Source organism: Hydra vulgaris, chromosome 06 (assembly GCF_038396675.1).
Source record: "Hydra vulgaris chromosome 06, alternate assembly HydraT2T_AEP".
NCBI classification, from domain to species: domain Eukaryota; kingdom Metazoa; phylum Cnidaria; class Hydrozoa; order Anthoathecata; family Hydridae; genus Hydra; species Hydra vulgaris.
Window position 1 is genome coordinate 58,625,198 of NC_088925.1, and position 27,303 is coordinate 58,652,500.

Consider the following 27,303-nt stretch of genomic DNA (forward strand, 5'->3'; position numbering starts at 1 on the left):
AATGTTTAATTTATTAAGTTTTTGAATTTTATTTGAGAGCTAATTTGATTTCAAACTGCCAACTTGGTTCTGTCATATTTTAGTAAAATCACAAGTATTGAATAACTTAATAAACTGATTTTATATAATATAATGAATTTACAATATAATAATTTATTATTTACAATAACCATGTTCAAATGGTTCACATATATTTGGTTTTTATAAAACCACATATATGTGAATATTATTCGAAACTTAAATTTCCACATGGCCATTGATTCATATGTGTTCATGAATCTTCACGTCAAACAATCACATGGTTTAACTGCGTTTATATTTAAATCAATCAAGTCTGTCTAAAAACTATTAAAGATAATTTGAACAAACTCACACAATCATATGTATTGTATAGTTCCAAGGGAGTACAAAAAATGCAAACTACAAGTTAAAAAAAATATATATATATGTAAAAATAGATACAAGTAAATACTTTCCATTAATTAGTTTTAAATTTTTCTTGTTGTAACAACGATATTCTAAAACAAAATAAAAATAACCAGGTACTGCATTAAATAATACATGTTAAATATAGTCACAGATAGTAGGTAAGTATATATAATATAGGTAGTAGATAAGTATATATAATATAGATAGTAGGTAAGTATATATAGTATAGTAGTATAAAAATTATATACATTATTTTTATAAATATTTATATTCACTAAGAGTGTCCCAAACAACGTTTTATGAAAATATATGTTGCCACCCCCTTAATGTCTTTTATATGATAAAAACACTGGCTTAAAAAAATTACAAATATTTTTAGGGGTCCCTCAAGACCCTTGAACATATAACGAGTTCTTATTATCAAAAAAAAATTATTCAAAAGTGTACAATGTTGGGTCTCTAATGAAGCAGAATCATTTGAAAATTTCAAAAATGATAACTACTTTATATATAAAAAATCAACACTTTATGTAATCAAATAAATTATATATATTTATATAGTTAAATACAAATAACATAAATGGATAAATCTTATATAATAAAAATGGGAGGAGGGGGTTTGGCTTAAAAAATTATATCGGATGGTGGAAAAAGTTTAAAATTTAAAAACAAATAAAATAATTTGTCATATATTTACACACACACACACACACACACACACACACACACACACACACACACACACACACACACACACACACACACACACACACACACACACAAACACACACAAACACACATAAGGTTGACACAAAATAAAAAATTTAACTTAAACCACAGTTAAAAAAGACCAAAACCTGTTCTATCATAATTAGTTATGTTAAATACAAAATTTTAATTACTTTTGTCAATTAGAAGTGCTATATGTAGTTTTTTAAATAATGAGAATAGGCTGAACTTTATGTTCTTTTTACAAGTTAAAAAATGTTTATATTTAAACTTTTGTTTAACCATAGAAGAAAAAAATACACTTAATAGTATCTTACAGTAAAGCTTTATCTTACATTAATTATCCAACTCAAGGTTTCAGCTTTAGCAGTTTAGATAGGAATACCTTTGTTATTAGTTTTCTATTTTCCCAGACTACCAAAAAATGTTCTGTCTTTAATCCTCATTGTGAGAACTGTGAAAAAAGTTTTCAAACAAACAATTCTTTCTGCGCAGTCATAGGTCACACTAAGCTTGCTAACTAATTGAATAAAATGCTTGTATGAATTTAATGCTAAGAAATGACTTGAAGACTATTTTCAAACAGAAATGGTGTGACCTGTGATAAATGTGTGGTTACTAATGCTGTTCTGAAGTGAGTTTTTAACTTCATGATCTCATTTTATTAAATTTTTATTTTATTTAGCAATTTAAAACGCATTTAGATCATTAAAAAGACTGCAAAAAATTTCATGCTCTAGTGCATTTGGAACAAATTCTTTAGTTTTCAAAATGAGTTTTTAGAGAAAACAACAAGGACTTACTCAGGAGATTATTCAAACTTTTCCACCATCAACTGAAACTTTTGAATGTAATTTTGTTATCCTTTTCAAGTGAAATTTTTTTAGCAATTCATTAGCAAGGGATTTAGACTTAACATTAGAAATTGCTTTAAAATCCCAAATAATATTTATCTCTGCAATATGGTTCCTACATAATAACCAAAAAAATAGTTTTCTATATAATCTTACCAGAATAGTTAATGCACCAGATTTCCATCCAGAGTTATTTAATGTGGTATAAGAATAGAATTCCACAATAAAGCAAATTCAAAATTTTCTAGGAGATTCTTATAGTCACATCTCTCTCAACTGGTATGACACTAAAAAGAAAATCATTTTTGGTCTCAGACTCTGGGTTAGTTACAGATACTGATAGTCTGCCTACTATACTCTTTACATGCTTTATAATTTTACCATCAAAATATACAACCAACTTCTAACCAGTGTTTAAATCAATATAGCCATTCCATATCTGGCTTCCTTCCTCTGCTAAAAATTTGTAATGTCTTCGTTTGACAGATCCTCTGCTTAACTTTAGCTGTCTAGCACCTACTCCAAGATAATTCACTACACTAACAATAAAAAGATTTGATTTTGAATGCTGAGAATGTCCATTATACTGGCCAAAAATGTTACTGCAATGAGACCCTTCTCGGTTATATTCATTTTTACTCTAAGGTATGCTGGTCTAAACTATACCTATATTTTGAGCTTGATTCCAAAAAAAATTACCATTTTTAATAGGGACAAAAACTTCTGACTCAACATTTAAACATGCAGCATAAATTAGAATAAATTAGCATAAAGATTATTAGCTCAGTTACACATTTAATTAAAAAAAAACACACATTTTAACTTAAATAACCATGCACTCTTGGTCATTTATCAACAAGAACTATTGAATCATTGCTTTTCTGTACTCAATGTTTATATTATTATCTTGCATCAATCAATCTATAAGAAACCTTACTTCAAGTTCTGTGTCTAATAAAACCTTTGATAATAAAGTTTAATCCTCCTATACAGCAGAAGTGCGGCAATTTTTGTGCCTTGTTCTTCAAATCTAATGTAATGTCAAACAGACATTACATTATGTAATGTCTTTACATTATGTAATTACAAACAGTTAATTAATTAATGTCAAACAGTTCTATCGTATTGTAAAAGTCAATTTTGTGGCTGTCGAGAAAGAAACTCGAGCTAATGGTATGCTTTCAATAATTTGTCAATATGTCGGTAAAGTTTAGAATATTTACAATGCATTATTCTCATCTCATCTTAACTATTGTTGTCAAGGGAACTTAGAATAAAAAACTATGTGATTGGAACAGAAGCTTTTTATACATTTTGAGTCCAACTACATCCTAAAATATCTTTACTCCATTATAAACAAAATCAATTTGAAAAGATTCTGAAAAACGTTTTATTCTAACTTTTATACATACTAGACATACTTTAAGACATACTTTTTAGACATACTAGACATGCTTTTAGACATCCTTACCATTAAAATATTCTTTTAATTTTCTTTTCATTATTACTACAATTATTATCAGTAGTTTTTGCTTGTTTATATTTTTCTTTTTTTTTATTATCATAACCAGTAAATTATAATTTCTACTTTATAAATTATAAGTTTTACTTCTTAATAATGTTTATTTTTAATGTATATTTTATGTGGTTTAATCTATGTGTAATCAAACATAAAAAACAAATTAAAGATTGGATTGTGATGAAAAAATACAACCCATAAAAATCACACTGTAATTAAACTGTTCAAAAACTAATTAAGAATGACCACAAATAATTGAGAAACATCTCGTGTCTTTGAATATTTGAGAAATATCTTGTGAAATTAAATATTTGAGAAACATCTTGTATTTTTAAAACATGCTTTATAGTGAGCAAAAAAAAAAGAGAAAAGAAAGCAAAGTTTTCAAATTTACATGTAGCACTTGTATACTTCCTGACTATTTAGGAATCAAAAAAAAAATTTTTGATAGGCTTTCTTTTTACTATTTTGTGTCACCCTAATTTAAATACGAATATAAAAGTTTATATATAATAGGTCAATTATAACATATAAATAACAGGTTGTTTTAATTATTTCATGTAGCTTTGAAAAGATTTTAAACTTTACCTTTGGTCAAGAAACTGCTGAAAAACTATTTAAGAATAAAGAACAATCTTTTTGGAGTTCATCCGACTGATTTGGTAAAAGAGTTTTGTTTTGCAAAGTTGTTTTTGATTGAGTACTTTCGTAATTATTTATTGCATGACCACTGTATCCCATACAACAATCTATAATTTTCTTTTTTAAAATATCTGAAGCGCTCGTTTCTAAACATTCTTTTATTTTTTTTTTAAAACTTTTTTTTGATGAATTTTCACTTGGTGAAAGTATAGTATTATTTTTCTGATTTGCAGACCTTAATTCTTCTTTCTGTTGGCATAGGTTTTGTAATTTTATTGCAACCTCTTCAATAGCTTTACTTTTTTTTTCCAACTCTTTTCCAAGTTCCTCTCTTTCTATATTAAGTTTATAAAGAATGTTAATGTGCTTGTTTACTTTTGACTGTAGCTTCTCATTTATTTTCAGCTTCTCATTCATTTTGAAATCTATAAAATTTATAAGTTCAACAATTGAATAGAGTCAAAAAAACTGAAAAATATTTGACTATATACATACATATATACATATAATTTGACTATATACATACAAATATACATACATATATACATACATATATATATATATATATATATATATATATATATATATATATATATATATATATATATATATATATATATATATATATACACATATATATATATGTATATATATGTGTATATATATATATATATATATATATATATATATATATATATATATATATATATATACACATATATATATATGTATATATATGTGTATATATATATATATATATATATATATATATATATATATATATATATATATATATATATATATATATATACATATATATACAGTATTGGCCATTAATAACATTCCATCATGTTATTGTAGTATGAATATAAGTTTGAAATTACATATTTTAAAAATTAAAAGAGATTTTTTCTTCAATTTTTTTTTCTTCAAATAAATCAAGTAATTACTATATAAATTTATTATAAAGTAATAATAAAATAAAAAAATTAAAAACTGAAATATTGAAATATGTATCAAAAAAAAATGTGGCCAAAATAAACAAACCACATCAACAAAATTAACTAACTATAAGAACAAAAAAAAATTATAATACACAAAAAATGAAAAAAAAACAAAATTAATATTTTGTTGACAATCCTTTAGCTTTTAAGCATTCATTGATCCGTTTCGGCATGGAATTCACTAAATTCTTAGTAATATCTTTTGGAACATTATTTAGTAATTTTGTTACTTCTTCTTTCAGCTGGTCCAGATCTTTTATTTCAATTTTACCAAGATTGTGGTCTAACCAAGACCACAAATTCTCTATGCAATTGAGATCTGGACTATTGGCAGGCCAAGACATTACTTTAATGTAGTTTTCTTCAAACCATTGATTGCAAATCTTAGCAGTATGACATGGAGCGTTATCTTGTTGGAAGATAATTCCCGTGTCTTTTCGGAAAATGTCAATATAAGACATCAAATAATTATCCAATATGTCTAAATATCTTTGAGAATCAAGCCTGCCATCAAAAAGTTTGAACCAACCGACACCTTCATAGTTCATGCCTTCATAGTCCAGATACCTATACTGCCACTACCTTGTTTTTTTCTATACATAGAACAATCTGGGCGCATTCTTTCATGTGGCATTCTTCTCAGCATTACTCGGTTTTTTCTTGAATCAACCTCAATGTTCATTTCATCGCTGAAAAGAACGTTGTGCCACATGCTCTTAGGCCAAATTTTTTGAGCTAAGCACCAGTTTTTCCTTGCTTTCTGATGTTTTTTTGATAGACGGGGTTTTTTGCAAGCAGCTCGCCACATGTAATTATGTTTTTGTAGTACTCTTCTAATTGTTTGAACACTAGCAACAACACCAGAAGCATACTGCCATTTTCGACTGAGATCAGTAGATGATAACTTTCTATTTTTTTTCACTATGCGAATAAGTGAACGTTCATTTCTTTCATTTGAAATGGTGGGTCTTCGAGGACGCGGAAAATTTTCAATTGTTTTGTATTCATGATATCGGTTGATTATTCTGCTAACAGGTGGATGTGTTGTGTTTAAATGTTTTGCAATTTTTCTCATTGAGATGTTTTGTTCATTCATAGCTATGATTTTACATTTTGTCATATTATCAATAGTTTTTCCAGTCATTTTGATTTTTTTATTGCTGAAATGTTGTAGTTGCTAATTAGATGCTAAATTTTATATTTCATTTACACAAACTTTTTAAACATTTGTAACAATTTTTAAGAAAAACTCTCTAACAATAATTATTAATTTGCAAATAACTTTAAAGTTTTACTCAAAGACAAACGCAATTTTGAAGGAATTTTGAAATAATAGTGTGGATAGTTAATTTTGGCCATTATAAATATTTTAGATTATGAGGTAAGTGTTAAAAAAAAGCAGATGATTAGCGCATCGATTGATACTTTTATGAAAATCTATATTTATTTAAAAGAAAATATGATACTCATCAATTTACACTTTTTATATTTGAAATGAGTCAAACAATCATTGATTTATTATCAATCAAAGTCGAATAATATCAAAAAAACCATGGTGGATTGTTATTAATGGCCAATACTGTATATATGAGTTTAATATATTCAGTAACCAAATTAATACATGTTAACCGCAATAATGCCGTAACAATAACAAAAAATATATATTTGTATATATTTAAATGTTAAATTATTAATTTGATTAAGAGACTTTTCCAGGAGTCTCTATACTGATTTAACAGTTTATCACATCGAAATACGATCTTTAAATGTATTCAAAGTTGGAGTGTTTACAGTGTGCTGTGTAAGAGAGTTACAATGGACCGCAACTCTGTTTGTGAAAAAGTTTGATCTCTCCTCACATCCCCTTACGAATTGACGGTTGAGCTGCTTGTCATAACCGCGCAGGTTATACACCTCACGTCCAATTAATTGGTGCTGTGGGACCAAAAAATGAACTTCATCAATGTTGTTGAAAATCTTGAATAGTTGGATTATATCACCACGTAAACGACATTCTTTAAGGGTGGTAAGTTTGAGTATCTGCAGATGCTGTGTTTTATCAAAATGGCAGATAGATGATTTTGTCTTAGTGACGGGGTCTCGAACATCCTTAAGTAACTTAATGTCTGTTTCTAGATACGGGACCAGGCTTAAATGATGAATTCTAGATGTGGCCGGATATATGTTATATAGAGTGTGCAACACAAAGTTGTGTTTCTACTGCGGAAAGCATTTTTGAGCTTTCCTAACATGCGATTGGTTGTGAAAGCTAATTTTTCAAGTTGTGCTCTGACTTTTAGGATGTTTGAGATGAGAATTCCAAGGTCACTTTCAATAGCTGTAGTTGCAAATGTGTGGCGCATGCCATCGGCGGTTTCCATGGAGTACTCATGTGATAAACGTTTCTTTGGACGACCTGCATGCATCACCTTACTCTTATCTATGTTAAAGTGCATGAGCCAAGTATTTGACCATGTAACAGCGTTGTCAATGTCTGCCTGAAGTGTTGTGATGTCTAATGCTGACTTTATGATCCCAATAATCTTGCTGTCATCAGCGTATAGTAATATCTTGTTAACAATACTATCAGGAAAATCGTTTATAAACAAAATGAAAAGTAGTAGCCCTAAGACAGAACCTTGAGGAATTCCACTTGTGACGTTCTTCCACTCAGAAACGTGTTCTTCTAGGACAACACGTTGCTTACGATCTTTTAGCCACATTTCAATCCAAAGTAGCAGTTTATTGTAAATGCTGTATGCTTTCAGTTTATGTCAGAGACGTTTGTGCGGGACTTTATCGAATGCCTTAGCAAAATCGGTGTAGATAATATCTGCACTGTAACCTTAGTGTATAGCCTCGGTAACTATATCGCGAGCTTCAAAGAGGTTAGTCAGACATCCCTTTTTACAAAGAAAACCATGCTGATGCTTAGAGATTAGATTGTTTTCTACGCAATGCGCCATAATATGTTTGGGAATTATTCTTTCCATTACTCTGCACGGTATTGAGATGAGGGAGACTGGTCAATAATTGTGAGCCTTAAGTTTGCTCCTTTTCTTAAAGATGGGAGTAATGTTAGGTTTTTTCTAAAGGTCTATTGCAAATGCTGCTGCGCAGTTACGTAAAACACTTGGATGGATTCCGTCTACACCCATCGATTTAGTTTCTTCAAGATTACTTAGATGATTTTGAAAGTCTGCAATTGTGAACCAACTTTCGTTAATTTTACATGTTGCTTGAATACGATCGTGAAATGTTGGCATACTGCCATCAGGTTCAGTTATTGAGGGTGTTGAGTTTAAGTTTAATTAGATATAAACATAATTTGCTCCACCCTCAATAGTTATTGAGGGTGGAGCAAATTATGTTTATATCTGTTGTAATAGTGCTATTGTCCTCTTCGATTGATTGAAGAGAACCTTTGACTTCTTGTTTAATTCTGACATAAGCATGCACATTTTTTGGGAAAGATTTTGAATCTTTGACGAGCTTCTCCTCGTGGACTGTTACTGCCTTATTTATGGTCTTCTTTACTAACTTGCAAGCAAGTTTATGTTTTTCTTGAAGTGCCTCATGTGTTTCGCGACCAGCTGCAATATATTTATCCCAGAGTTTCTCTTTTTTTTGGATAGTTTCAAGTACTTCTGGCATAACCCACATTGGTTGATTTTTATAGAACAATGAAGTTGTTGTTGGAATGACTGCTTCGTTGTAGTTTTTAACTAGAATCTGGTAATTTTCATGTACAGAGCTTCCATTGAATGTTTTGAATCCAATCTATAGATGCTATGCAGGTTGATAAGGAATTGTAATCAACTTTGCTCCAGATAAATCGTTTTTTCATCGGAGTAGTTGTTGTATTGTGCCCCGTCAAAGCAAAGAGTCTGTGTATCATGCAATGTACTTGACCTCCTGGTGTATCGTCTAGATGATCTGCTCTAGTAATATCTATGGAGCGGTCTGGTTTGTCTGAGATTATTAGGTCAAGCATGCAACTAAAAGGATTTAGGTCAAGCATGCTACATCCCTATGCTGGAAATATTTTGGAAATGCAACCAGCTGCGTAAGATGGCACTCATTGAGGCATTCTTAAAATTTAAGATCGGTTGGATGCTTGTGGGCAATGGCTGCTACAGCACTTCTTTCTTCAATGGGTTTGTAAAACATTTCATTAAGATTGAAATTGAACGAGGTAGTTGATAACCAGCAATTGATGTATCAGAATTGCTGGTGAACCAGGTTTCTGTAAACCATATGATATGCGGAAACAGTGATGGATCTCGGATGTTAGCTAACCTGGCATGGTTTTGCATGGATTGTTGGCCCAGTAATAAAGCGTATCTGAAAAATCAGTAGTTGGTGGATCTCTAAGCAAAGCTCTATTGTGACTGAATTGTGGTTGCAAAGTTTGTTTAGGTTTTGCCCGTTTTTGTTTTAATGTTTTGGCTTTTGATAAATTTCTGTCTGACAAACTCAACTTGCCAGTGCCGTTTGCAGAAACATTCAAACAATGCAAAAATGTTGATGTAGGTGTTAAGATAATTGGACAGTCCAAAGACTCCGCTAGTGTTGCTGACATGCTAGTTTGCATCAGTGATGATACGTTTGACGTATTTTTTGCTAATATCATTTTGTTCATCTGAATTTAGTTCCTTAGAAAATACTTTTTGTGATAGTTTTAGTTGAACTGGTATTGAAGATGGTATGATTTGGGACAACATAATATCGCCCGGTAACTCTTCTGTGGAGCAACATGATAAATGCGCTGTGAAATTGTTTTTTATTGAGTTAGTTTTAATTGTAGAATTTATTCACGTGTACAGAAACCGGGTGGGGATTAATTGCTATTGGATAATTTTAATTTTCTTAACCTCAGTACCTCTGATACCAAAGTAGTGAGTACTTTGTTTAAAATGTTTATATATATATATATATATATACACACACACACACACACACACACACACACACACACACACACACACACACACACACACACAGTTTTTTTTATTTTCACAAAGATAATTTTTTTAAAATCTTTTCATTATAAAGATTTTTTTTTCATTATGTGGCATTGTATTGTTATAATTTACAAATGCAAAACATCATGAGAAACAAAAAAAATATTGAAAAGGAACACCTAAAAGAAGTGCCTAAAAATAAAATTTTTGGCTCGGATTTTATATTTTAGAAATCATATGACTTCTATATATATAGTCTTCATATATAGAAATATATATATATAGTCTTCATATTTAATCTATTGTAGAGTGATATTAGATAAATATCACTCCACAATAGATGCTAACAAAATGTAATAACTTCCCATAGACATTTCAGCGGGATAACAAAAAGAAACTAGCTAAACTTTCTTACTCCAAATTCTATTCTTTATCTCTATAAACCTCAAGTCTGTCCTTGTATGGAATACTGTTGTCATATCTTGGGCAGATCTTCTAATAATGCCTTTCCCTTTTAGACAGGATGCAAAAAGGAATTGTAAACATAGTTGGACCTGCTCTTGCAGCCAACCATTATCATATTGTTGTAATGTTGCTTCTCTATCTCTTTTTTACAAATACTATAATGGGCTCCAAAGAGCAAGTGTCTATTGTGCCATTTAGTTTAATTCATTCTCGTGTTACTTGTCATTTAATTAAGTCTTATCCTTTTTCTGTGACTGTTCCTAAGTGCTCCAAAAACTCTTATTCGTCTAGTTTTTTTCTCGAACATCAGTTCTTTGGAGTTCGCTTCCTTCATCTTGCTTTCCTGATTCACATAATTTGCAATCTTTTAAGTTGCCTGTCAATCATTATTTTGCTCGACAACTTTATTTGTTAAACTTAAATATAAATTAATAAAATAATTATGTTGGGTTGACAAGAAAGTAGAACAGAAATCATTTAAAAATCTTTTCCCGCATCTTTTTGGTATTCCTTTGAAAAAAGTAAATTATTAAGAAAAAGTAACTAAATATGAATATGTTATTGACATATTAGTTTTAGTGAAACAGTTTTCCTGTTGTTCAAAATAAAAATCAAGTCTTTAGGAGATATGAATGGTTTTTTACAATGTTTAAAAAAGAAAATGACCTCAATTTTTTACTGCGCCTATTTTTTTTGAAAGCACTGTTTTTAAAGTTTAATCAAAAATAAAATTTTTATAATTTTTATTAGTTTTTTTTATTTTATTTTATATAAAGACTTTTATTATTGCTCAATAAATGCTTACTTAAAACATTTTAAATTGAAAAAGTTTTTCCGCTTTTTTTCATACATATTAATTTACTTATTTTGAAATTTAAAAAACAATAGCAACAAAAAAAAATTACACAAATGAGTACACAAATTTTTTTTGTGAACTCAGTCTTTTATGAAACATCTTTGATAACATAATGATAAAAATACTGAAATCACCATCTGCAGAAGCTTCATGACATACATCAACTGAGGGTTTTGACAAGTACTATTTAAGTATAAAGGAAATTATTATAACAAAAAAAGTTTTTTTCTTTCATGATTTTTGTATTTTTTGAAAAAATTTTTGGAATTCAAGTCAGCATTTTAAAACCTAAGCGTGCACAATATAATAGAACAAAAACAAAGAATAATAAGTCACTAACTAACCGAAGTAATTAAAAAAAAAGATTAACAACACTTAAAATAGAAAAACATGAGATATTTTATGTGTTGATGAGACATCTTATGAGATCATTTGTCATGAGACATTTAAATAAAAATTTAAGAAAAAATATTTACTGTGATTATTTGATTCTTCGATTAAATTGTTAGAAGATCCATTTTCGCTACCATAATTGAATTTACTTGTATCACTTTGATAAATTTTTAAAGACTCCCTAAAAGACTTAGGTAAAGACAAATCAGGAAAATACTGAGATTCCACAGACTCAGAAAGATACTGAGATTCCACATACTCAGGACGATACTGAGATTCCACATACTCAGGAAGATACGGAGATTCCACAGACTCAGGAAGATATTGAGATTCCACAGACTCAGGAAGATATTGAGATTCCACAGACTCAGGAAGATACTGAGATTCCACAGACTCAGGAAGATACTGAGATTCTACAGACTCAGGAAGATACTGAGATTCCACAGACTCAGCAATAAGTGGTGGCTGTTCAACACTTGTATTAAAAGATAGCTCATCTGAAATTTTAGATATTTCGGTAGAAATATTACTACTTTTATTATTAATTTGTTTTGTAAAGAATCCTTTGCATTGTTTATGTGTTTTAACTTTGCTTACAGATGAAAAATCTAATTCTTTACATAGGCTCCTAAATGGAGATAGCACTTCTTCATTTGTGCTTACATCTAAAGATTTGAGGCTTTCATTTGAGCATGCACAGACATATTTTAATTTTATATTTGAACACATACAGGAAAATTTTAATCTCTTAAGATTTGTGTTGATCTGTGGTGATTTTTCAATAGTGCTTAAATCATTCAACTCCTCATCATGGGACACACATTTTGATTTCTCTTCAACTGAGCCCATTGGTGGTGATTTTGACCCTTCAATTGAAATCACATGTGGTGATTCTTCAACTGAGCTCATATGTAAAAGTTTAATTCTTTTCATGGATTTCAATCCTTCAACAGTGTTTAATTGTGAAAAGTTTGATCTTTTAAGTGCACTTTCTTGTGGTGATTTTGAGTCTTCAACTGAAAACATATGTGTATTTTTATGTGTACTTTCTTTTGGTGATTTTGGCCTTTCAACTGAAAACACAGGCGTACTTTTAAGTGTACTTTCTTGTGGTGATTTTGAGTCTTCAACTGAAAACATATGTGTACTTTTATGTGTACTTTCTTTTGGTGATTTTGGCCTTTCAACTGAAAACACAGGTGTACTTTTAAGTGTAGTTTCTTGTGGTGAATTTGACTCTTCAGCTGAAAATATATGTATATTTTTTAGTGAATTTTCTTGCGATGGTTTTACTTGTTTAATTGAATTTATTTGTGGTAAGTCTTCAGTATTCTTGCGAGGACACAATTCCTGATCCATGAATGATTGTAGCAAGTAATTAGATTTCATTATAGGGGAATCATTTGCAGAATATTGATAAATTTCTGAATAATTTGTGGAATCAGCAAGACTTCTGTTTAATGATTTTGTTGATAACTCATTAGTTTGCTTTGATCTAAAAACAATATCATCATTTTGTCTTGTTTCACAGTCTGGTTCAATAGAATGACATGCTTCATTCAATCTTTCATTTTTTTCTACAATATTACTTTCAATACTTAGATTACTATTACCAGGCCTCTGCAATTTATCTGATAAACTATCCATAGCATGGAGCTTTTGGGATTCAGATTGTAAACTTTCAGAGACTACATCTGTTGCAGATTTTACAACATTTTGAGATTTAACAAAAGCACCAACGGCACCCACAACACGAATATGATAATCACAAAACCTACAAAAACATAAATTTAAGTTAACAAACAAATTTACATATTCACATGATCTTAAGTAAATACGTAATTTAAGATAATTGAAAACATAAAACACATAAGTTTAAGCTATATATACAAATATATATATACAACCCTCGGAATTAGGAAAAATGAGGTTGGCAATAATTTGCCGACCTAATTCTTTTAAAGGTTGGCATCAGGTCGACAAAAAAAAAATTTAATACAAAGATCTTACCATAAAAATTAGAAATGAGTTCAGCAATTTTTTACCGACCTCAAACACTTTAAGATTAGCAGTTAGGTCAGCAATGCCAAATACCGACCCTAATTTTGAGGATTGTATATATATTATATATGACCATATAATATTACCAAATACAAATACCAATACGAATTTGACCCAAACCCTGGTGATTGGTATATCATATTTCATATCAAATATATCATATTTTATATCAAAGATAAGAAGCCCATCACTTATTTTCATTTCTATCTTTTTACAAAATAAAAATTATGATTTTTTTAGTTTTAATGATGATGATGTTGATGATGAGCATGTTTATCTTCGGTAACGCAACGAAAAACGTTCATTATTGCAACCTTTTTTGGTTTTGCAACTGAAATGCAACTGACTAATTCGGTAATGCAACCCGTAACTTTTTTCAAATGTTTATATTCGGTAATGCAACCTTTGCAGAAAATAATTTTCATCCGCCATTGCATCTAGCGGATTTAAATGGTTATGTTATGTAGATGTGTTAAGTAATGTTTGAAAAAAAAATTCAAACTAAAATGTAAAATTATTTAATGTCATCATTCTTATAATAATAAGGAAACTAGATTTATTTCCTAATAAATAAATTGATACAATTTGTGTTATTGTTAATGTATTATTATATATAGTATATATAGCATGTAGTATATAATACACTACATGCTAATAAGTACTTATTACCATGTAGAAAATTCATGTAGAAAATAGCATGTAGTAATTAAAATCCACTTAATACTATTAGTATCAACTTAAGTTGATACCATTAGTAATAGTATTAATAATAGTGTTATATAAAATATATAGACATACTACTAGTAATACTAATAGGATTAGTGACATATTATATGTCACTAATCCTATTAGTACTATTAGTATTATGTTTATATATTTTATGTAACATATGTTATGTAATATACGCTGTGTAATATATGTTTATATATTTTATGTAACATATGTTATGTAATATACGCTGTGTAATATGTTTATAAATTTTATGTAACATATATTATGTAATATATACGCTGTGTAATATATGTTTATATATTTTATGTAACATATGTTATGTAATATACGCTGTGTAATATATGTTTATATATTTTATGTAATATATGTTAAGTAATATATGTTTATATATTTTATATAACTATAACTATAACATTTTCCATAGTTGCTGATAATCTTTTTAGTATATTATATGTCAAATAATATACTTAAAAGATTATCAGCTTCAATAATATGGAAAATGTTATAGTTATAGCTATAGTAATACAATTTTTAGATATTTTTTATTAAAGAAATACTTTTATGTGGCCTTTGTAAATGCGATGTATCTTTTTCTGGTACCTGTTACGCACTTTGCAATAAAGTTATTGATATTAAATGTCATGGTGATACAATAGAAGATGGATATATTATCTGTAAAGCAAGTGCAAGTACGAAAGTTATGTTTAAGCCTAATAGTTATTTAGTGGTTTTTGTTTGTGTAAATAAAACTGTTTGTTTAAAGACGTTCACAACAATCCTGATGAAATTGATGATGTGGTTATGTCAGGTAAATATTACAAATCATTAGCTAATAAATAAATTTAATTTTCTAAGCTACATATTTTTTATTTTAATAAGAAACCGCACAAATGGGCTGGTACAAGAAGCTCTTTATTTTACGGTACATATTTTTTCTTGTACTTACATTTTCCTAAGATTATCTTAAGTTTCAGATTATCAAAATAAAGAAAGAATTACAGTTAGAAATACTTAAGCTGTTGTTCTTAATTTTGCTTTTCGCGACAACACTATGAAAAAGAGTTAAACAACATTTGTTGACCTTGATACCAAATATTACTTTTTTTATGTGAAGTTATAAATCAATTAAAAATATAAAATTAGTCGTTAGGAAGTTTACGACTTATTTTATTCCTTATCAAAATGTATACGAAAACTTTAAAAAGTAAGATTTTAGCACATTAACATTGACTGTCAGCCTTCTTTGTTCAAAGATGCTGAATTTTTTATGTGTTTAGGTATGTTCAGCCAAATACTAGAAGAGTATTTCCACACTATTTTGTAAATTATTTCAGCGTAAATTTTATTTAAACGATATTTCTTCTAAATGGACTACTACTGGTACATGGTCAATTACTGGTACCATTACCTTATATTTAATATAATATAAATATATTTTTAATATTTCAAAATTTGTCAACTTATGTTTTACACTTCAATTTTTTAAAGGAAAAAGAAATAAGCCTTAAAAAAGAAATATCTTTAAAAGACAGAGATAATAATAACCTTGAGAGTATGGTTGCTGATTTTATGAAATCCGGAATGGTCTTAGAAGCTGAAGTAGCATTTATTTACTTTAATTTTTTTTGAAATTTACAATATATTTATATATGTATATGTGTATATATATATATATATCAGGCCTTTTTAAGAAGCGTTACGCAGCTCACATTTTGCTTGCGAAAAGGCGATTTGCCTACGCGTTCAGCAGTTTTGCGTTACGCAAAAACTTATATCTTTAAAAATATTTTAAATTATCTTTTGATATCGTTTATGTGACGTTTATTCTGAAGAAATAAAGTTGTAAGTATTTAAGTAAGTTTTATTTAACCGCAATTGTAAACTAATAGATTTTTTGTTAAAGTTTTTTTATTGTTGTTAAAAATTAGTTAAAAAAAATAAAGTGTTTTAAGTTTTATCTTAAGGAATTAAATATATAAATTCCTTTTAAATGTAAAAATTATTTTTTGTCATAATAGTTTAAAAAATGCACGATTTATTTTAATGTAAATATTTTATTAATAAGATATTTTGTTTATTGTTAATTCAATAGCGTAAAGTTTTAATGACGTTTGTTTAATTTATGAAAATAAATTATGATCACGAATATGTTATCGGTAACTGATAAATAACAAAAAAAAACTCTTTATTGTTTAAAAACATTATTAAAAAGAGTTCACAAATTAAATAAGAAAAAATTTATTAACAGTTAATAAAATAATCAAAAACCAACTGTAAAATCATAAGAAAATAAACTAACATTATTTTATGTTTCATGAAAAAAATATTTTTTTCAAAATAAAATTTAGCTCATATTTGAGAAAAATAATAAAAATGATTTTTTAAATAAGAACTTAGATTTTATTTTTAACTTTTGTTCAAGTGAGAAAAAAACTAACTGTTAGTATGATTTTTAACGCGTTAATAAAATAATTTTAATTACAATGCGGTACTTGAAAAGACGCTAGTGACGCAATAACGATGCAAAATATATTTGCTGAGTTGAGTTACTTAGAAATGCGTTACGCGTTTTGATACGCAGTGAAATCTCGTAACAAGGCCTGTATATATATATAAAAGCAGCTGATGACATCATACTGATTTAGGGATAGGCGAGGGCTTATATCAACAGTACATATATCAACTGATTTAGGGAGAACTCGCAAGGGAGTTGATTTCCATCGTTTTCCTTCTTTTTTTTGAAGAATGAAAGCACAACTTTTTTTAAAGTTAAAGCACAATTTTTGTGATCTTATGATGCATTTGTATATATATATATATATATATATATATATATATATATATATATATATATATATATATATATATATATATATATATATAATTATATATAATATTTATATATATATAATTTGTGTATAAAAAATTACAAAATGTTTTGTTTTTGAATAAATTTTAAATAAAATAATTATAATATAAATTTTTTTAAATTGCTTAGTTTCATTTGCTTTAAATAAAGACTTTTATTAATGATCAATAAATACTTTCTCAATACTTTTTAAATGTGACAACGCCGGTTTTTCCACTGAGGTCTTCATATATATATATATATATATATATATATATATATATATATATATATATATATATATATATATATATATATATATATATATATATATATATATATATATATATATATATAAACAGCCATAGGAATTAGGGTTGGTATTCTGCAACCTAACTGCTGAGTTTAAAGTGTCTGAGTTTGTTTCTATCTTTTAAGCTATAACCTTTAAAAAAAATGTTTTTAACATGATGATCTGATGACCTGATGCCCTCGACCTGATGACCTGATGCCAACCTAAAACAGTTTAAGGTTGGCAATTTATTTTCGATCTTATTTTTTTAGATTAAGTTTGAACAAAGTATTTTGTTTTATGACGTTAAAAAAATAGTTATGTCTTAGGTAAGTTTATTTATTTTTCCTTCTGTTTTAGATGTTTAATAAATGGATATCTTCAAAGAAACAAGCTAAGGTAAAAAAGCCAGAAGTTTGTCCGTGAAAAAGTCAAATGCCCTAAGTGTAATAAATATGTTATTGACATTCAATTTTCAGCAGCCGTTGATTTCAAAAGATTTAATCGACCAATTCAATATTCAACAATCAACATCTTCATCTGTTAGTAATAATACCAAATCTATTGACGATGAACCCAGTTTTGCAGATTATCTGGAAATCTTTTACCTTTATTTAAAAAGTCAATCAGGAGGTAATAAAGATCTAAAATCAGCAACAAATGAGATGGGTCAAGCAGAAGAATAATAGAGGATGTCTCCAGATGATCCATGTTATAATAAATTTTTTGACCTAAAACATTTACAAACAATTTGGTTTCCTCGTGCTCAATGCATGATGTATGAACCTGGAACAAAACGATCTTACCTTTTATCTTTAAGCCATTTCATAGATTTTTTAATGCTATCAAAATTAACTCCTAATGTTCCATTTATTGTTCCAGTTGCTAAGTTAGAAGCTGATGTTATGCACGTGTGTCAGAGCGAAATTTCAAAATGGAGACAATCTCTAAGAGTTGAGGAAGAAGAAAGGCAGTTTGAAGTTTTAGTTCAGGACAGCGAAAAAATGATTCCAAAAGAACACTTTAAGGCTATTCTTAATAGCAACTTTAATGTTACCATTGTAAAAAAAATTAAAGAGATACACTGTGAATACTCTTTAAAACCTTTAGTTTAGAATCAGGTGGTGTGTCAACCCAATTAAATTCTTATTTTTCAAAATGTTTACCAGACAGTGTAAGCCTCCGTAATGTTACTGCCACTTTAATAAGAAAAAGTTTATTAACTTTTTTTTATGATAATTATCCTAAGATGAAAAATAACTTTGCTACATTAATGAAGCATAAACCAAGTATTGGAGAAAAATGGCATTATATAAACGAAACTAAAAAGAAGTTTCTGACACATCTGAAAAAATTTAAAATGCAATTTTTGGTACACAGCCAGAAATTGATACCAAAGATAGTGCTATAATTATCAAATCTCTAAGTACATCAGATAACACTGATGACGATCTATTTAGTGAAAATGACGAATGTGATGAAGATGGCGATTGGGATGGGGTAACAAATTTGCTAATGACAAAAATAATGGTAAAAAAGTATCTTCGACTTCAGCTGAAGTGGCCGAATTAAAGAAACTGTTCCAAATTGATATTACAAATTTGTTTAGCCATTCTAATATAAGGCAAATTGTATCAGGAAATGATATTTAAAAAAAGTGCTAAAACTTAATAAAAGCAGTTAAATTTAACAAAAAAAGTTGTTTTTCAATCAAAGTATACAAAACTTAATAAGTGTTGTTTCAAACAAAATAGCTGGTCTTAATCGCTGAAAAAGAGTTGTTTTTTTTTTAGTTGGTAAACTCCCTGATGTTTTACACAAAATTAATCTAAGTGAAAAAACAAAGGAGATGTTAAAAGAGTTTTCATTAAAACAGATCGTTACAAAAATACGACATGAAAAGTCAAAGTTAAGAATGAAAAAATAATGTAAATATATACTATTAACATATATCGAATCTTGACGAGTATTTTTTTTTTGTATTGATTTTATAAATTTTTTTGTTTGTTCGATTTTTGCACAAAATATTTCAGTCTTGAGTTTTATTATGTTCAAAGTTTTACTTGATTTTTTTTTTATGTGAAATATTTTTGTTGAATTGATGACAACTAATAAATCTTTAAATTTAAAGTATTACTTTTTTATATTGAATTGGTTTGATATTTCACAATGATTTTCAGCCTTAAGTTTTATTATGTTCAAAGTTTTGTTTGAGTATTTTTGTTTTGTTTTATAAATTTTTTTTTTTTAATTGATGAATAAGTTTTGCTAAGGTCTATGACTTTTATTTTAATTTAATTGTCTAAATAAATAAATGTAATTAGTAATATTAATATTAAATTGATGAAAATTTATATTCTACGTCTATTTAGAAATTAATTATTAACATAAAATAATTTACAAACAGCCATTTAGATTTAAAATTTTTCACTAATTTAAATATTATTTTTTAAGTATCTTAGGATTGCTTTTTGCAAAAAAAATGTTTTTAAAAGTTGGAAATTGTTTAATTCGTAAATTCTATGGGTAGATTATACATAAAGATACCATATTTGATAAAAAAAAATTTCACGCGCCTTGGGTATACAATAATGAAAAAATATATATTTTGTTGCAAAATCGAATTTAGATCCACATGATGATGATGATGATGATGACAATGATGACAATGATGATGATGATTGTGATGACAATGACAAAGATGATGATGATGATGATGACGATGATGATGATGATGATGATGTATGTAATCTAAAAGTAATGAATTATTTTATTTTACAGATAAAAGATTTATTATTATGATTATGAAGAAATACACATTATTTCTCTATAACTGTAATAATAAATCTTAAAAATAACTTTTTTGTTTTTTTTGGTTATTTATATTTATAACATTATTAACAAATTTTTATAAGTTAAATTTAAGTTAAGTTCTCATAGAAAATAAATTGAAAAAATAAACCACACAATAATATAGTAATATATAGTGTATTTATACCATAAATTCAAATTCTTCATAAAATTTATCAATATTTGCTTCAAAAATGTAACTTACTGTTCAGAGTTTTCAGAAGAAATTAGATTTTCACATTTTTGCATGTTAACACAAGGAAACTCGCAAATTTTCTTTTAAAAAAAAAAAGAAAGATAAATTAAAATAATGAATAAAACACATTAAATATAATATTATAAAAATAATTTAAAAATATATAAAAACACTAAAATAACTTGACAGATTTTGAAAAAAGATTTAAAAAAACCAAAATTTTCAGATTGTTGTAAAAGTAGACAAATTAAAATAATTCAATATTTACTTACATTTTTCAATTTATTATCAGAAATCTCATTAGGTTGCTTTTCAAAACTTTTATTGTTTTTTGGATATTTTTTATCTTCGCTAACTTCAAAATCAATAGAATCTCCAATAATATTTTTTGTTAATAAATTACTTAATGATGAATCACCAGGTATGACCAACGAATTATCTTTTCCTTTTAAGACTTTTTTGGGACCTGGAGTTAGTGTGTCTAACTTTAAACTGGGATCTTTAAGTGCTTTTTTTACAACTGAAAGCTTGTACTTATCAACAATTTCTAAAGCATGAGTTTTTATCCCAATACTTGTAGATATATTTTCTTCCTTACGTTTCAAGTTTTTATGAAATCTGTTAAAATTTAGTTTACATACTGTTAGTTGTTCATTTTCATTGTCATTTTCATTGCTATTTTCAATAAAATTTTGTTTATTATCTTTTTCTTTTTCAGCCGATTGATCATTTTTGTTGCTGTGGCTATTTTCAGTTAATGAAACTTTTTTGTAACCGTTCATTGTGGTCGATTGATCATTTTTGTTGTTGTTACTATTTGCTGTTAATAAACCATTTTTGTAACTATTTTTTTTGGCTGATATCTCATTTTCATTGTTATTGATACTTTCAGTTAATGAATCATTTTTGTAACTGTTCTTTGTGGCTGGTTGATCATTTTTGTTGTGGTTAATATTTGCAGGTAATGAATCATTTTTGCAACTGTTCTTTGAGGCTGATTGATTGTTTTTGTTTTTGTTACTATTTGCAGTTAATGAATTATTTTTGTAACTGTTCTTTGTGGTTGATTGATCTTTTTTGTTGTGGCTACTGCTTGAAGTAAATGAATCATTTTTGTAACTGTTCTTTGTGGTTGATTGATCATTTTTGTTGTTGTTACTATTTGCAGTTAATGAATCGTTTCTGTAACTATTTTTTTTGGCTGATATCTCATTTTTATTGTTATTTTCAGTTAATGAATCATTTTTGTAACTGTTCCTTGAGGCTAATTGATCATTTTTGTTGTTATTACTATTTGCAGTTAATGAATCATTTTTGTAACTGTTCTTTGTGGCTGATTGATCTTTTTTGTTGTGGCTACTGCTTGAAGTAAATGAATCATTTTTGTAACTGTTCTTTGTGGTTGATTGATCATTTTTGTTGTTGTTACTATTTGCAGTTAATGAATCGTTTTTGTAACTATTTTTTTTGGCTGATATCTCATTTTTATTGTTATTTTCAGTTAATGAATCATTTTTGTAACTGTTCTTTGTGGCTGATAGCTCATTTTTATTGTTGTTACTATTTGCAGTTAATGAATCATTTTTGTAACTGTTCTTTGTGGCTGATAGTTCATTTTTATTGTTATTGCTATTTTCAGTTAATGAATCATTTTTGTAACTGTTCTTTGTGGTTGATTGATCTTTTTTGCTGTGGCTACTGCTAGAAGTAAATGAATCATTTTTGTAACTGTTCTTTGTGGTTGATTGATCATTTTTGTTGTTGTTACTATTTGCAGTTAATGAATCGTTTTTGTAACTGTTCTTTGTGGCTGATTGATCTTTTTTGTTGTGGCTACTGCTTGAAGTAAATGAATCATTTTTGTAACTGTTCTTTGTGGTTGATTGATCATTTTTGTTGTTGTTACTATTTGCAGTTAATGAATCGTTTTTGTAACTATTTTTTTTGGCTGATATCTCATTTTTATTGTTATTTTCAGTTAATGAACCATTTTTGTAACTGTTCTTTGTGGCTGATAGCTCATTTTTATTGTTGTTACTATTTGCAGTTAATGAATCATTTTTGTAACTGTTCTTTGTGGCTGATAGTTCATATTTATTGTTATTGCTATTTTCAGTTAATGAATCATTTTTGTAACTGTTCTTTGTGGTTGATTGATCTTTTTTGCTGTGGCTACTGCTAGAAGTAAATGAATCATTTTTGTAACTGTTCTTTGTGGTTGATTGATCATTTTTGTCGTTGTTACTATTTGCAGTTAATGAATCGTTTTTGTAACTGTTCTTTGAAGCTGATAGTTCATTTTTATTGTTATTGCTATTTTCAGTTAATGAATCATTTTTGTAACTATTCTTTGTGGTTGATTGGTCTTTTTTGCTGTGGCTATTGCTTGCAGTAAATGAATCATTTTTGTAACTGTTCTTTGTGGTTGATTGATCATTTTTGTTGTTGTTACTATTTGCAGTTAATGAATCATTTTTGTAACTGTTCTTTGAGGCTGATTGATCGTTTTTGTTGTTGTTACTATTTGCAGTTAATGAATTATTTCTGTTTTTTAAAGTTGACATACTGTTTTTAGTGCTATTGGTACTTGCATTTGTGTAGTTGTTCTTAGATGTCAACTGATTAGTTTTGTTGATGTAATTTTCAGTTAACGAGTTGCTTTTGTCATTTTGTGAAGTTGATTGCTCATTTTTGTTTTTGTTTGTATTTGCAATTGATAAATTATTTGTGTAGCTGTTCTTAAATGTTGATTGATTGGTTTTGCTGCTGCTGCTATTTGCAGTTAATTGATCATTTTTGCTGTTGTTCTTTGAAGTTGATAGATCATTAGTGTTGTTGTTCTTTGAAGTTGATGGTTTATTTGTGTTGTTTTTTGAAACTGATTGAACATTACTGTTGTTATTAATAATTACATTTGATAAATAGTTTTGATCATTTTTGAAACTAGTAATTGATGTACTGCTTTTTTGATTAATACAAGTTTTAGCTGAAAGATCTGTGTTATTAATACCATTTCCAGTTGATGGATAGTTTTTGCTGTTCCCATTGTCAAGAAATTTACCTGATATATCAGTTTTTTCACAGCCTATTTTTACAGTTGATTGATCACTTTTGAAATTATTTTTTGAATTGGATTTATCGTCATAGCTACTTGCAAATATTTCATTTTTGTTGTAAATATTCATTTCAGAAGTTAATTGATAACTTTTGGTGTTTATAAGTGGATGATTGTTTTCAGAAGTTAATTGATAACTTTTGGTGTTTGTAAGTGTTTGTTTGTTTTCAGAAGTTAATTGATAACTTTTGGTGTTTGTAAGTGGTTGATTGTTTTCAGAAGTTAATTGATAACTTTTGGTGTTTGTAAGTGGTTGATTGTTTTCAGAAGTTAATTGATAACTTTTGGTGTTTGTAAGTGGATGATTGTTTTCAGAAGTTAATTGATAATTTTTGGTGTTTGTAAGTGGTTGATTGCTTTCAGAAGTTAATTGATAACTTTTGGTGTTTGTAAGTGGTTGATTGTTTTCAGAAGTTAATTGATAACTTTTGGTGTTTGTAAGTGGATGATTGTTTTCAGAAGTTAATTGATAACTTTTGGTGTTTGTAAGTGGTTGATTGTTTTCAGAAGTTAATTGATAACTTTTGGTGTTTGTAAGTGGTTGATTGTTTTCAGAAGTTAATTGATAAATTTTGGTGTTTGTAAGTGGTTGATTGCTTTCAGAAGTTAATTGATAACTTTTGGTGTTTGTAAGTGGTTGATTGTTTTCAGAAGTTAATTGATAACTTTTGGTGTTTGTAAGTGGATGATTGTTTTCAGAAGTTAATTGATAACTTTTGGTGTTTGTAAGTGGATGATTGTTTTCAGAAGTTAATTGATAACTTTTGGTGTTTGTAAGTGGTTGATTGCTTTCAGAAGTTAATTGATAACTTTTGGTGTTTGTAAGCGGATGATTGCTTTTAGCAGGAATAGTAGGAGAAAACTTTTTTTTTAGTGGTGGAAAATAAGCACATTCATTGCTCTCTTGTGTTCTTGTCACAATACTTTCTGTAACTGAACCACCATAGCTCTCTTGTTTTACTGAATCACCATTGCTCTCTTGTTTTACTGAATCACCATTGCTCTCTTGTTTTACTGAATCACCATTGCTCTCTTGTTTTACTGAATCACGATTGCTCTCTTGTTTTACTAAATCATCATTGAACTTGCTCTTTTGTGTTACTGAATCATCATCGAACTTACTCTTTTGTGTTACTAAATAATTGAACTTGCTCTCTTGTGATACTGAATCATCATTGAACTTGCTCTCTTGTGTTTTTGAATTTTCATGGAATCTATAAAGTAAGTTTAAAAAATATTCTAACAAAAGAGAGTTTAAACAACAATTTGAAAGCATATTCAATTGACCTACAGAAATATATTCAAACCAATCTAAAGCCATTCAAAAAACAATAAAATAAGATAAAATCTATTAAAACCAGTAACAAATGGTTACTGGTTTTAATAGATTTTATCTTAATGTTATTTTTCACAATTATAACAATTTTTAAATTAAAAAAATATATATTAGAAAACAGAAAAAACTTTTTAACCTTTTTCTGTTCCTTTTTTTAAACCTTTTAGCTCTATTTCTTATCCGTTTTTTAATTTGATCCTCAGTCATAAATAACAGATCATAGTTGTTTTTAGATTGTTGATTCACATAAGATTTGATGCAATTTATCAAACGATTATTATTTTTATAAGGAGATGCAAAATTCTTATTACAGTTTACATCTGTTTGATTAAATTCTTGATTGTTTATTTGTATTTCATTATGTTTTGTACTCATTGATGTTTCATGGGATTTTGAATTTGTCATTGATGTTTTGTAGTCCTTCGCGTTAACTTGAGTTTTTTCACTATTTAGTGCAAGGTTTAAGTTGTATGGTGTATTGATGCAAGGCTCTACTAAACTATTTTTATTAAAATCGTTTTTATTTTCTGATTGAAAAATTTCTTTAGTACTTGGAGTCATATTGTTTGTCCAAACATGCTTGTTATTTTTAGAAGAAAAAGAAGCTTTAGAGGGATAAGGCTTATTCTTCTGATATTGATTGTTATTGTTAAAATTTGAATTATAATTTAAGTTAAAAAAACTAAAAGGTAATTGCTGAAAAATTCCATATTTAGGTAGTAAAGGATAAGTAGAACCAACAGCAACGTTCTGTGTAGTATAAGGCTTATTTTTTTCAACTATGTAAACATTTTCCTTTGATTTATGGGAAATCCCATGAATATGCTTAATATAAGCTTTAAAACTGCCCATAGATTTTCCACAAAGATTGCATGAATGACAGTGTTCCCTAAACAAAAGTTGAAAAATAATATTAATGTTTTATCATCTTTAGCAATTATTGAAGAACATCTTTAGCAATATCAAGCTGAAATTTAAGTCATAAATTTCTGTTATAAATATTTATAATTTTATTCCTTTTAAAAAATAAAAAAATTGAGAAAACTTAATATAAATATAAAATATTTCTTCCCATATTGCACATTATATGATAATAGTGATGCACTGAAGCTTTGGCACACCAAAGCCAAGAGAATTTTTTTGCAGAAAATTCAGAAATTTTTATCCAACTAAAATTACTAAACTACTTTTATATTAGTTTTAAATATCTTTAGTCTTGATTAGTACAACTTCAAATTGAATATCTTTAGTCTTTATTAGTACAACTTCGCAATATATATGTATACATATATAATATATATGTATATATTTAATATATATATATATTTAATATATATATATATATATATTTAATATATATATATATATATTTAATATATATATATATATATACATATATATAAATATATATATATATATATATATATAATATATAATATATATATATATAAATATATATATATATATATATATATATATATATATATATATATATATATATATATATATATATATATATACAATATAGTGATGTGCCATTGGCTAATGCCGATTATGGCTAATAATAGGTTTAATGTATTTATTTAAGGGTATTATAATAATATTAAGGATTTAAATTACATATTTAACATACTACTATTCATCAGAAGTGATTCGACTTACTAGCCTATGCTATTGGTAACCAGCAACCGATTAATCGACTAAACCATTGGCCGATTAATCGGCTGATGGCATCAGTTGATTAATCGGCATTGGCCGATGCATCAATATAGACTATTAAACAATTAAACAGGTGCATAGGCACACCTTATATATGCAAGTTGCATACCTAATATTAAGATATTACCTTTATATACATACATTAAACTCTATAATTAGCCTTAATCGACTTTTGCCGATGGCACATCACTAATATAATATATATATATACATATATATATATATATATATACATATATATATATATATATATATATATATATATATATATATATATATATATATATATATATATATAT

General features: G+C 27.3%; 1 protein-coding gene across 1 annotated transcript in view; it reads right to left on the bottom strand.

Moving 5' to 3' along the window:
- Window positions 1-427: 427 nt before the first annotated feature.
- LOC105843119 (probable cyclin-dependent serine/threonine-protein kinase DDB_G0292550) overlaps window positions 428-27,303 on the bottom strand; it is a 53,522-nt gene continuing 26,646 nt past the window's right edge. Inside the window, exons 3-8 of the mRNA XM_065800556.1 lie at window positions 25,422-26,174; window positions 21,107-25,163; window positions 20,844-20,914; window positions 11,939-13,629; window positions 4,120-4,598; window positions 428-518 (exon numbers count right to left, since the gene is read on the bottom strand). Of these exons, the coding sequence (XP_065656628.1) occupies window positions 4,126-4,598; window positions 11,939-13,629; window positions 20,844-20,914; window positions 21,107-25,163; window positions 25,422-26,174 (7,045 nt within the window). The 3' untranslated portion in view covers window positions 428-518; window positions 4,120-4,125. The remainder of the gene's footprint in view (window positions 519-4,119; window positions 4,599-11,938; window positions 13,630-20,843; window positions 20,915-21,106; window positions 25,164-25,421; window positions 26,175-27,303) is intronic.